The sequence below is a fragment of the Falco cherrug genome, chromosome 9 (assembly GCF_023634085.1).
Source record: "Falco cherrug isolate bFalChe1 chromosome 9, bFalChe1.pri, whole genome shotgun sequence".
Taxonomy (NCBI): domain Eukaryota; kingdom Metazoa; phylum Chordata; class Aves; order Falconiformes; family Falconidae; genus Falco; species Falco cherrug.
In genome coordinates this window covers 16,596,617-16,609,108 of record NC_073705.1, presented here as the reverse complement: position 1 = coordinate 16,609,108, position 12,492 = coordinate 16,596,617, and the positions used below count along the sequence as shown (strand labels likewise).

Sequence of the window (12,492 nt, the reverse complement as noted above, 5' to 3'; positions counted from 1 at the left end):
TGTAACTTTCATTTTCTCCTTATTAAATGGAGACCATGTCCAACATGGTGTATTACTCTGTTACCACTGAACAAGAATTCCCAAGCATATTTTTTTCAAACCAGATTATGCTTTGCAAAGCTAGAAATTTTATTTTGATTTTTGAGCTGAGACTCATATTCACCTGGATATTTGTGGGATCTTTGTATGACTCATCACTTGCAGTTTGGAGCTTTTCACTGATCCAAGCTTCTATTTCATCCACATCACGACTGAACTGCTGGAGTGTCTGAGATTCTCCTAGCTTCGACCTCTTTTCAATCATTTGAGCTTTCAGACGAAGCCACCTGTATGCAATTAAATACATATGCTGAATGAGAAACTAGGACTGCACAAGGCATCATGTTTAACAGCTACAAAGCGTTGCAGAAGAGCACTCTCTTTCAGTTGGTGTCTGCATCCCGCCTAACAGGGCAATACTGACCTGTCCAGAACCTCATTGCGTCTGTTAGCAATGACTCCTTTTGCATAATGATCAGCAGAGATCAACTGGTCGGCAAAAGACTGTAAGACAGCAATTTTCTCTTCCTATTAAAAACAGAAGTCATAAATCACCACTGTGGTTCCTTAAAATCAGGTCATTAGCAGGGTCTGGAACAGAACATGACTTTTTTTTTTTTTTTCCCCCTTCTTTAAATATTCATTATTGTAAATGTGACTATGAAGGAAGTCTATCTTCTACAGGATTGCAGAGTTCAACTTCAGAACATCTTTCACCTGTGGCGTTTAAGAAAAAAGTATCTTTTGGAGTTCAAGCTACAGCAGTACAATCTCTCAATAAGAAGTAGGCAGCTTTCTGTTACAAGAAACTGAAAATAAACCTTTTTCTGTTGTAAAAAAAGAAAAAAAAATTCAAATCAGTAGAGAGATTTACAAAAATACTCGACGCTATTCCTACACTGTTTGTAGCCAGTAAAATACATCCCCATCTGCATTAGCCACTCTGAAACTTCTGCAGATCCCAAATGGCTGATTATTTAGAACTGAACTTTAGAAGCCATACATGGCAGTAACTTCTGCTAATAATCCATGTAAGAAAAATTAAACTATCTTGCCTTTATTTCAGCTATACTCCTCACCTGGACATTGATTGCCTTATCAAAATCTTCATGTTTCTTGATGAGTGCCTCCACACTGTCTAAGGAGTCTCCTTTATCTTCTGTGTTTAGGAAAGCCTCACGGGCAGCCATCCAGTTTTCAGCTTGTTCACAGTCCCGATGAAACAGCTAGGAAGGAAAAACTCCAAAGCATAAAAGACAGACAGACCAAGAGCACTGCTCTAATGAAAGGAGTCTTTTTATAAACACAACAGAGTACCTGTAGTTCTAGGCACTGGTCTAGCATCATTCTGCGCTGGACCCAGGCCTTCTCTAAGTCTGTCCGTTCTTGATCTAGAATATCCAGTTTCTCCTTGATCTCCGGGCTGGCATAGTGTCCGTGAGCCAGAAGTTGTTGTCCAAACTGTTCAAATGCCTGGAAAGTGCCAGCCCTTGCATCTATTTCAGTGCGGTGCTCCTGCAAGGTATAGAGATGCATTACTGAATAGACGACAGAGCTAGAACTAATCTATCTTTGGAACTCTAAAGGGAGGGCGTCAGAAAAAAACATTTTTTGATGTTTATGATACACAGTTATCATCTTTCATATACCTGGTGCCTTTCCAATAAAGCTTCAGCTCCAGTCACATCCTTTGCCAGTTCATCTGAGGAGACCAGGCCCCGGATTCCATTGATCCAAGACATAAGGTCCCTGTGAACACACATCATTAATAGAGAAACTTACAGTCCTTTTCTGAACCCTCCACAGAAACACTCCTGTGGAACAATAACCCATATATACTTCACTAGTCATATACCAGACAGATAAATTGGGGGGGGTGGGGTGTGGGGAGACCAGCATCTTTACCTGAAGTCACTGAGGAAACGCTGCAGGTCATGAGAATCTCCAAGCTTCTCTTTGCGCTGGTCAGCACGTTTTCCCAGACTATTCCAAGCCTGATTCAACTCAGTACATTTTTCTTGGAGATCTTCAGCAGATTCTGGATGTGACTGGATCAGACGCTGGGCAGTTTCACCAAGAGAATTCACCTAGAATTAGAGAAAGGGAAATAAACATAATGAAGACAAAAAGAATCTTTTCTATAATTCAGTCATTTCTGCTAGATAAAAAGAAAGCTTTTGGTTTTGTCCTCTTCACAATCTCACCTTGTCTCCAAGAGCTGCCAAGTCTCTCTCAAAGCCTTCATGTTTGCGCTGCAGAGCCTGCACACTGGCCAAGTCATGCCCATAGTTGTCTGTATTTAATGCTTGATTTTTCTCCTCTATCCATTCTTTTGTTTCATCAGCATCTCTGATTTGAGAAAAGGGAAGGCAAAACGAGAGTCAAAATGAGAGGGCATACTAGGATCTCTGATACCTAGCAGGTCATCGATTTCCAAAAAAGTTAATGTAATTGATGGTTCTATTAAATTATTTCCCAAGATGACACAAGCAAACTTTGGCAAAATAGACAGTGGTCCAGACTTCCCAAAGCCTGCAGCAATTCCATCCTTTCGTGTTAAAAAGTCTTACTTTTTCTAGAAGAATACAAAGGATTCTTATTGGACCACTGGTGGTCTACATTCCACTGAACAAGCTGGGAGTTGAAATATGATTTGTTTAGAATCAGTCCCACTATATTTCAGAACTCTTAAACAGATAAAGCATTTTACTGAGGTAAGACCAAAGATGATACAAATACCTTACCTGTGGAACCTCTGGACTTCATGGGCACTGCCCAACAGCTGGCTTCGCTCCTCTGCTAACTGCTGCAGAGATCTCCAGCGTTCATTCAGTTCCTGCAAGACAAACAAAAAATACCCCACTGATATTGCATACCACAGTATTAACAGCATTACTGTTCACACAAGAAACCTGTGTGACTTGAAAAGTCAAGACTGGCCTTTCACTACAGGTCAATGTTATATATTCTGTTTAATTCCAGAAGCACACACAAATTCAAGTAGTCTAGGTATATAAAATAATTTTAAGGGTTTCTCCTGAGATGTAAAAACAAATGATTTTACGTATCTAAGATACTGGTGTAACCTGAGAAGCAAATGCTGTGTATGTCAATACTCCTTTCAGTAAGTTGATTCAAAAGGGTTTATACAGAGTAAAGATGAAGACTATGGAAAGGAAGGGTAAAAAACATTCTCAGCTTTTAAATCAGCTCAGAAAAAGTTGTAGTATTACCTTGATTGAGTTAAAGGTTGCCACTGTGTGTACCATCAAACGTGCAGACTGTATGAAAAGGAAGAAATAAAAAAACCATGTAGCATTAAAGTGAACTCTAACCAATCAGAGCCAAAATCAGACTGAAAAAACTCCTTAAAAATCTGTAAGGATGTGGCCTAGGTCAAAACCAGGGACTTTGTAAAGTACAACTCTACAAAATGCAGGAAGAAACACCCTAGGTTTTGAAGGTTTCAGTGAAAACTGCTGAATTCTTAAATTTTATATACTTCTTTAGAACAGTATTTTGATACACTGTTGTTTATGATGAAAGAGAGACAGAAACAACAAAAAAATCAATGCAAGTAAATTTCAAAACCAACTAAGAACAATTAGTTGTGATACCTAAAGTATTCTAGATCAGAGTAAGAATAGTTAGAAATTTAGAAGTGAGTACTACCTTGTTAGCGTAAACTGAAACAAGCAATAATAGTCTTAAAAAGGACAAGGAACAGGAAAATTTAAAAGGCAACATTCAATAACTGAATTAAAAACCTCCAAACTCTTAGTCATAGGGACATGGGGACAGGAAATCAACCAAATGGTTTAACTCCTGGCTGTGTTTTTGGCTAAAATTATTGAGATATTTCTAGATCTCATGAAAATTGAAGGCTAATTACAAAAAGGATGACCAACTCCCTCCAGCATGCAATCTACTTTTCTGACTATGATGGATTACTTGCAAAATTCAACCCTTTGCAGAGATACACAAAGAACTTAATAGTTTGCATAGTTACTCTGAGACTCTCAGGACTGAATGTACATGTGTATAATCTCTGTGAAAAAAAATACTTTTCTTAGATCACCAGTTCTTGTTGACATGGCTGCATTTTCTACAATGCTGTCAACACATTGCACGCTTATCTGGTTTCCCCATATTCACACAGCTTAGAAGATGTACAAGCAGCTTTAAGTTTAAGAGGGTGGATGTAAGACATGAAACATGGAAATCAAATACTAGAGAAAAGCACAATTTGGTAATATCAAAAATATCCAGGATGTTTTTGTCCATCAGCAGGTGAGAGCTACTGCATTGTAAGCCACTAATGAACAGAGAAACGCTACTTCTAACTACTGTAGAAAATGAGCTAGAGATGAACAATGGAAGACAAAGATACTGCTATATACATACACCATATTCCTTACTAAAGGAATATTGACATGAATGGCTTTGACTTTCAGGAACAAAAACATTTCTTTCTGCTCGCGACATAAAGTAAGAACTCATGCTAAGCTAACAGGGACTGTTTTGCATCTAATGGCCATGTAATACCTAATAATGCTGGCATAAAAACTGGAATAAGTCTTATAGTACAAGCTGAAAACAAAACAGAGTTTTGCAGCAGGGAGGTAAAAAACGAACTGCTGGCAATTCCTACAGCTACAACAATTCTGCTGGAAACCTATCTCAGTTTTTCTCATAATCATACCTGCAAATGGAGAGCTGACTTAGCCACTTGACTTTGCCTAGATGGCTTTTATTTTTAAAACAAAGAGTAGAACCTGTGACATCTTTATGTATGGAAAGAATCTGTATGCAAGTATATGAAGGTGAATTCCTGCTAAATGCTCAACAAATTTTTGTAATGTGCTTGTTGAAGTAAACAAGCAAACTGAAATGAAAGTCCCTAACCTTAAATCAATACCAATTCAAACACTTGCTGAGACTCGGACACCGTTAGAATCACACTGTCAATAGTGATTCTGCCCCAAAACAGGGGCAGGATTGAAAGAAAAGAAAAAAAAGAAAAAAGGGCACATGAGGGGTATGGTCTAAAAAAGATGATGTGCTATAGTTTTTGTTTTACTTTCCTGTTGTGTGCTACTAAGTAATGACACCTACCTTCCAAGGAGAGGCTGTCTTAGAATCAGTTTCATCCTGTTTGAAAATGTGAAGAAACAGCTTTAAATAGGAAGCAAAATCTAGAACTATCAGAATATACTAAAAAACTTTGAAAGTTCTCCATGCTCAATCCTTAACAGAGTAAATCAATTTTTACAAGTATATGCATCATTTTGGGTTATCCTGCTCTGCATTGATTTGTAATGTGGGGTAAGACACTCCAGAAATAAAGGGATCGAAGAGAAGATAATCTTTTTATATCTATTCAAAGTCATTATTGAGTTTCTTCAATGAACTACAGTTATGGCTGAACTTCTACTTGTACATCCCAAACCTGTTACAATTGCCACACTATTCCAGAAATTTAACACTTACCCTGGGCATCATACCATAGACTTCCTACAAAGGAAAAAGAAAATAACAAGTTGTTTCTGTTTATCCTAACAGAAAGCAATTTTTTTACTGTTTTTGAGAAAGTGAAGATAGCAGGAGATTTGTTTCCATCCTTCTACAAATTGGTTACCAGTATGTCATTAAGCCAAACAGTGCTTGCACAATCTGAATGCATAGCAGAAATGGGAGTCTGACCACTCAGCCATATATTGCAACACATCATCTTAGAGCTCAGAAAATAAAAAAGCTGCTTCAGTACTCTGTTGGGACCAGACAAAACTATTTACAGAAACAGCACAAGTATGTGAAAAGCTGGCCAAAAATATGGGTATGTCACTAAAAAACCAACCAACCAGAAGTAACCCAGAAAACCCACAAAACCCCTCCACTGTATAGCTGAGCTCTATTTTATTTCTCTTTCACCCTATTCTTCCTCACCATTTTTCCTGCAAAGAAATAAAGGCTGAAATTTCAAACTTATAGGAAATGCATGGATTCTCTATGACTTGTAATATTAAAGACCTTCCATTCCTAAAAAAAGAAAAAAGCCCTAGATGCTGCAATTTGCTACAGCACTATTTTAAAAGAAACAGTTCAAAGTATACCCCTTGTGATGGCCACAGTACATAACAGGCACTAAGTATCTCCAGTTAGAATATCAGCATCATCAGACCAGAGAGAAAAAATGAACAGCTAGAATCTTGCAATGACATGCAAAGCGGAAGGCAACAGACAAAAGAAAGGAAGAAAGTCTTTTGCTTCTCAAGAGAATTAGACTAAGTCAGCATAAAAGTGGACCTGTTGCTGTACTGCTTGCACTTCATCTGCCATCAACCCTTCTGACTCCAGGTCATTGGCAACCTTGTTTATGTCCTTCAGGCGTGACTCGTTAGCTTTTAAATCCTGCACAGAACAGTAAAACGTAACAGAATTAACATTCACACAATCAAAACATGTGGAACAAGCTAGCACACCAGGGGTGTCAAGAAGTACATGGTTTGTAAACGGCAGGAATTCAGTAGACTTGACCTTTACAGTTACCGGTGAACACACAATGCATGAAAGTCTACGCCAAGAAACCCCAGCTGCCAGCGCCAAGCATCAATGCATTAAAGAAATGCACTATCAAAGTTTGCCATACAGAAAGTTAATTAACAATCAGGAATGGAATACATTTTAGAACTGTCAGGTATACAACATTACCAACTCGAAGATCAAAAACTATCATCCATACTACTGCACGAATTAGCTAAAAGGCCAACTTAATAAGCAGTATTACTATGACACTTAAATGCTTCCAGCCAAACAGATTGACAAGAGAGCTTTCTACAGAGCAGAAAGGCAACCTGCTTCAAAACTTAGTTGAGAGCCTGCATTTAAATTTTAATAGGTGCCACATTTTAATTTCAACCATTAGCTTATTTTAAAAGAACCCAAATCCAGTAACTGCTACTATCTTCTCACCTACAATACTAGGTTGGCTCAAATTGTTAGCCAACTTTCAAGCTGTGAACAAGATAACAGCCAAAGAATGGTCAAATCACTGTCTTTTCCAATGTATGAGGTCAGGCATCTTTGCAGTTCAGTGCTCTGTATTTTACAAAAGTGGATAGAATAAAAATATCTGTCCAAGCAATTCTTTCACACCTCATGCAAAATAAAAAAAAACAACTAATTAACTACTATTGCAAGCATTGGGAGGAAAAACCCCCAAAACTGAAAGCCTACCAGCATTCTGAAGCAGAGAATTATTTTTTTTGTGTCTTGGGAAAAACTGCAGATGGAAACTAAAATGCATCTTTCCTTTCAACATAAAGGAAGAGGAATAGCTTAACTAAAGGTTATGATTTACACACAATGAAATTACTCCAAAGCTTGGCAGATTCTGTATTTGAATGTGTTGAAAAAGAGTTTCAGTTCTCTAGCAGCTGGGAAGCATGTAACAACCCAGAGGCTGTAATAAAACTGAAGACTCTGAATGTGGGATTGTCTCTATCCTCACAGAACAAAATTAAAAAAAAAAAGGCATAAATACCTCTTTATTTCCAATCAAAGCTATGTTTCCTTCTCAACTATGCTCAGCTATGAAAAATTACCATGGAGATATGACCAGAAAATCCTGAAGGGAAAGGCCAAAACTAACAAGACATGCAGCATTAAACACACCTTCTGAAAATCATCAAATTTCTTCTGTAGCACCTCCACCTGCTCCAGATCAGCACCCACTTCCTCATTTGTGAGTGCAGCTTCCTTTTCATTGATCCACTGTTGAAGCTCATTAGCTTCACGGAAAAGCATAAATTTTTTGCAGCTTTTTTCTAGCATGCCTTTACGTTTTTCTCCCAACTCAAGAAGAGAGTGATACCTGGAACAAGCAGAAAAGGAAAGCAGGGGACAGTCAGATTATTAGCAGACTCACAGTAATTTACCAAGTCCTGGTATCACCAAAGACATGGGAAACACCTGCAGCCTACACATGTTCTTCTATAGAATGACCTACTTGTACGTAATTAGGTAAATGTAAACTGTAAATGTTTCTCCTCTACATGGATATGCACACCAAGATGAGATCTCCCACATGCAACAGTTCACTAGGCAAAAGCAAACCCAAATCACAGCTTAGGCCAGGGTAGGTTCTTAACCTACAGTAGCACTGCAGTGCAGGAATGACTCCGTAGGGTCTTTCTTTCCAAGAGGTATTTTCCTATAGTACATCAAGTTTGCCATCAGATTATTAAAATCCACTAGGCTCTCAGCTCTTGGACATAAATTTCTCACCTAGCCATTATTCAGTGCAAAATCTGCTGAATGTTTAAAAAAGGTGGTATTTCTTTGATAACACAACTATATTCAACTGGGAAATCCATGAAACTCACTTCACATACACTGGTCTTATATCTGTGGAATTCCCAACATCAGTGAAATTGTTCCTCATTTACATTAGAGTAAGTGTGAAGTCAAACCTCTAAAACGTTTACATTGGCTTGACCAGGCAAATAAACCTCGAAGGACTAGCCATTTATTTAAAACCACAAGAAAACCAGTGTCTCCCATCTGATTCCTGGTAACCAATAGACACAGACAATCCTACAAGACCTTACCCAAGTCGCTGCTGAAAAAAGCTAACAAGTTTTACAGTCATTGATACTGAATTACAGATCTCTTTAGCAATGCATAGTGCCTGTTTCTAAAGAATCTGCATTTAGAAAGTCACACCCTTAATGCTCATTCTTACTGTTACCCTATTTTAAATCTTCTGGAAGATGAGATATTCTAGTTGCATCTGGATGGTTTTTTTAGATCCTGAATCAGATTGCACATTGGTCTACTAGAGATCAACAGCAGCAGCTGACTCTCATTACTGAGTCATGAAGACATCCATTTTGATTTATTAAATAAAAAAATATAAGACACTGCTGAGATACCTGCAGGGGCCTCAAACAGTTGAAGGGCAGCCTTACAATGTTTTCATTTCCCACCTTGGAGCACACAGGCAAACACTGAGCAATTACACCTCCCAGCTTGAAGAGTTCAACACTCTAGTGTTTTCCTAACCAATAACTCAGAGATGATGAAGTCTGTTGAAGAAAATCCTTGATACCCTGCGCTGTGATGTCTACGTATCAAACTGATAAACCACTCTAAGTCTGTCCACGGAAGCAGAGACTTTGCGGTTTCCTGTCTATCCCGGTTTAGACTGAACAGAAAGGGACCAAGAATCTTTCTATATGGTTTGAATAGAAACGTTCTACTCTTGACTTGAGAAAAACCATTTTGAAGCCTGCCCCAACTGCAGATGTTTGCCTCAGCATACAATTTTAGGTATTAAATACTTGTGAAGCTCACAGAGGATGATCTGGGGCCAAATTCCTTTAGAAGCAGACCTTACCTCAAAGCTGCTTTGCAACACTTCAGAGATTAACATAGTACTTTCACTTTTGATTCTCAAGAAATATATTCTCTATGAAAAGACAGTCAGGCACAGCCAACGAACACTATTGCTTTGGATCTCCCACAACTTTCCAAACCATAATGCAAACATGGTACTTTTTCCATGAGACACAAACCCATGTTTGAAAATTAAGTTAATGTTATAATAAAACCAATCATCCTATATAAATGAACTAATGCTTTTTGACTACCCAGCACAAATGTTACTTAGTATAACTACGATAACTCCACCCTACCCAAAATTTAAGACATTCATATGAGATGTAATACTTGGTATATATATTTTATATGTATTTATATAAATAAACTAGTATTTCTATCTGCACCTCAGAAAATGCAAGATATTCTTTTTAAAGGAAACAGCCTGGATATCCCTAAGGCCTCTATAGTAAGCAAAACCAGCATAATGGAAAACAACATCATCAACCAATTCAGCAGCGCAGAGGTGACCAACAAGATAAGCAGCTGGCTGGATGACTGGCTATAAAGAACACATGAAACACATACCACAACACTCATCTAAACTAAAATAATTCACATTGCAGCAATTGCTTCCTTCATGTCTCTTTGAGCAGCTTTCCCAAAGAAAGAAAGAAACAAAGGGAGAATGAACAGTGACAGTATGGAGACAGCATGGTTTTTAGAAAGGGCTAATCCTACTCACAGTTCTTCGACCTGTTTCATACGCAGAGATACACTGCCGACTTCCTTAGTTATGAGAGTCCTGCACAGACAGAGGGAGCACAGCAAATGCATGCAAAAAATTAGTCAGATTAACAAAAATAATGAAAGCAGCAGCTCCGTCCATGGCTTGTCTGCAGTAGGAGATGATTAAGAGCTCACATTTAAATGGAGAAAATTAGGTGTAATTCAGAAGCAAACAAAGCAAATCAGACCAGGAGTACAATTCACATAAGGAAACCTCAGCAGTACAGTTGAACTCTCTCTATAGGGTCTGCTCATTTCCTGTCACTGTGCCATGTGATTGTGAATTAAAGGGTGATCCCCTCTCCTTGGCTCTAAAACAAGGCACCCCTGTTCTAGTTCTTGAATGCAGCATGCAAACCCACAGAGAAAGTTACGCATTATTAAAATCCTGAACAATGTATCACAATTTTCCAGCATAATTTCTTCTCACCTGTACAAATTTTTTGTGTGTGTGTGTGTGTGGTTTGTTTTTGGGTTTGTGTTGTTGAGTTTTGGTTGGATTTATTTTTTTAATTCTACAGCTAAAGCTAGTAATTACTGTATGGCACTGTAATAACTGGTGACTCCGAACAACTGAGTGGGAAGAAATTCTCATGTAGAATGACAGCGTAGCTGTGCAGACAGATGGGAGTATGCATAAAACTTTCAGCTTTGGCTTCCAAGTGGCTTGATAAGATGAGCCAGTAGCTCATGGCTATCACCCACAACCCCTGCCTGAACTAATCTACAATTACCATGTGCTTTAGGAAGTCATTACCAAGCAGCCATGCAGTTTGCTCTATTTACAATGGCACGTTCCTCTTTTAAGAGGGCAGGGGCGGGGCATGTTTTAGCCCCCATAATGGCACCACATTACAGGGGGGGGGGGAAAGAAAAGAGTCATGAGCTACCACCAAAGTAGTCACAGCTCCTAAGGAGGTCACCTCCAGAGGCAGCCCTATATAGGGAGCGTACTGTACTTTATGTAACCAAATTTAAGAAAGCTTTTTAAAACAGATCACACATTAAGAAGTGACAACTACAAATACAAGAGCTCCTTAAGACAGATATAACTCACAAACAAGTTAAAGTTGTTAGGTACAACAACAAAAGGAACACATAAAATGCTGAAGTCAGACAGCAAGTTGAGCTCTATGTCATGAGTTTTACAGTTAAAAAATGGGAAAAGCAACAAGAAAATCTAGAGTAAGAATAAAACAACTGATTATGGTGCCCTTGGTAAAGAAGCCCCTTGTTTTGCTCCAATTAACTACTCTCTAGTGTAAGAGGCATCAACCTAAACCTCTGGCATACGTGAGGCAAAGGCCACACCAATAAATGCCGGATGGGTGTCATCTCATCAGTTAGATCTTACTGGTTGTCAATTTGCTCCTGTCGCAATGCTATGCTGCCTTGCTCTTCCAGGAGATTCTCTCGGGACGCAGACTGGGCAGGATCTAGTTTTTTCACATAGGCAGCTGGTACAAATCCCTGACGGTCATTAACTTCAACCTTCCACCAGTCCTGGAAAGAAAAAAAAACATTGTGAGGGAAGCACCGAGCATAAACTATCCTGAGCAACTGAAAGCTGCAAATTAGTCTTCAATTAACACAAAAAAGCCCAGTGATGCTCACAAAAGTTTGCTCTTTTTATGGAGATCATTTCAGTCTGGAAGACACCTCAGTCTATATTTCCATGTCTCCCCTTGTGTTTGGTCAAAAATTCCTCAACAGCGGGGAAGTAAGTTGTCTCACAGACACATGCCCTATAGTGTATGTTGTTCATCTGACTTAGGGAAGTTGGCAGCTATAGTGGAATCATAAGAATAAACTGAAGAGGTATGCTAAAGCACTGAATGGGAACATGAACTAAATGTGCAAAGTCTTTAACTTCTTTAAATGCTCTTACTAAAAAAACCCCACCACAACACACAGACACACACGAAGAAAAACCCACCAAAAAAGCAACAAACCGCCCCCCCCCATGCTCTGCAAACACACACCACCAAGTCAGCCAAGCAGCTCAGCAAACCAGAAGGCAAGAACATACCTTGTTGGTGCTGTTGAGTAAGGTGAGGATATCTCCTTTTTTCATAGTCACCTCCCGGGGACTCTTCTCTTGATAATCATAGAGTGCCAGAACAAGCTCTTTTCCAGTTTCATCATCTGTGGGAGCAACTTGTTGCTAACGAAGAAGGAGCACAAGAAAAATTAGTTGTTCCATGTTTATTACAATCAATGTAGTTGTCTTTAAAAATACTTCACCCTTAGTTAATAAAGCTACTGTAGTGTCTTAAAATTGTTCTT

General features: G+C 38.7%; 1 protein-coding gene across 11 annotated transcripts in view; it reads right to left on the bottom strand.

Annotated features, from left to right (window-relative positions):
- SPTAN1 (spectrin alpha, non-erythrocytic 1) overlaps nt 1–12,492 on the bottom strand; it is a 53,472-nt gene that overhangs the window by 16,595 nt on the left and 24,385 nt on the right. For 6 of the 11 annotated variants that reach the window (XM_055720906.1, XM_055720905.1, XM_055720907.1 and 3 more), the window contains exons 21-36: nt 12,236–12,370; nt 11,561–11,709; nt 10,163–10,222; nt 7,714–7,912; nt 6,346–6,450; nt 5,530–5,553; nt 5,155–5,190; nt 3,273–3,320; nt 2,784–2,875; nt 2,244–2,388; nt 1,945–2,126; nt 1,689–1,788; nt 1,357–1,554; nt 1,119–1,265; nt 464–567; nt 164–326 (exon numbers count right to left, since the gene is read on the bottom strand). In XM_055720906.1, coding sequence (XP_055576881.1) covers nt 164–326; nt 464–567; nt 1,119–1,265; nt 1,357–1,554; nt 1,689–1,788; nt 1,945–2,126; nt 2,244–2,388; nt 2,784–2,875; nt 3,273–3,320; nt 5,155–5,190; nt 5,530–5,553; nt 6,346–6,450; nt 7,714–7,912; nt 10,163–10,222; nt 11,561–11,709; nt 12,236–12,370 — 1,887 coding nt within the window. The remainder of the gene's footprint in view (nt 1–163; nt 327–463; nt 568–1,118; nt 1,266–1,356; nt 1,555–1,688; nt 1,789–1,944; nt 2,127–2,243; nt 2,389–2,783; nt 2,876–3,272; nt 3,321–5,154; nt 5,191–5,529; nt 5,554–6,345; nt 6,451–7,713; nt 7,913–10,162; nt 10,223–11,560; nt 11,710–12,235; nt 12,371–12,492) is intronic. The other 5 variants (XM_055720913.1, XM_055720908.1, XM_055720910.1 and 2 more) reach the window with 1 other exon arrangement.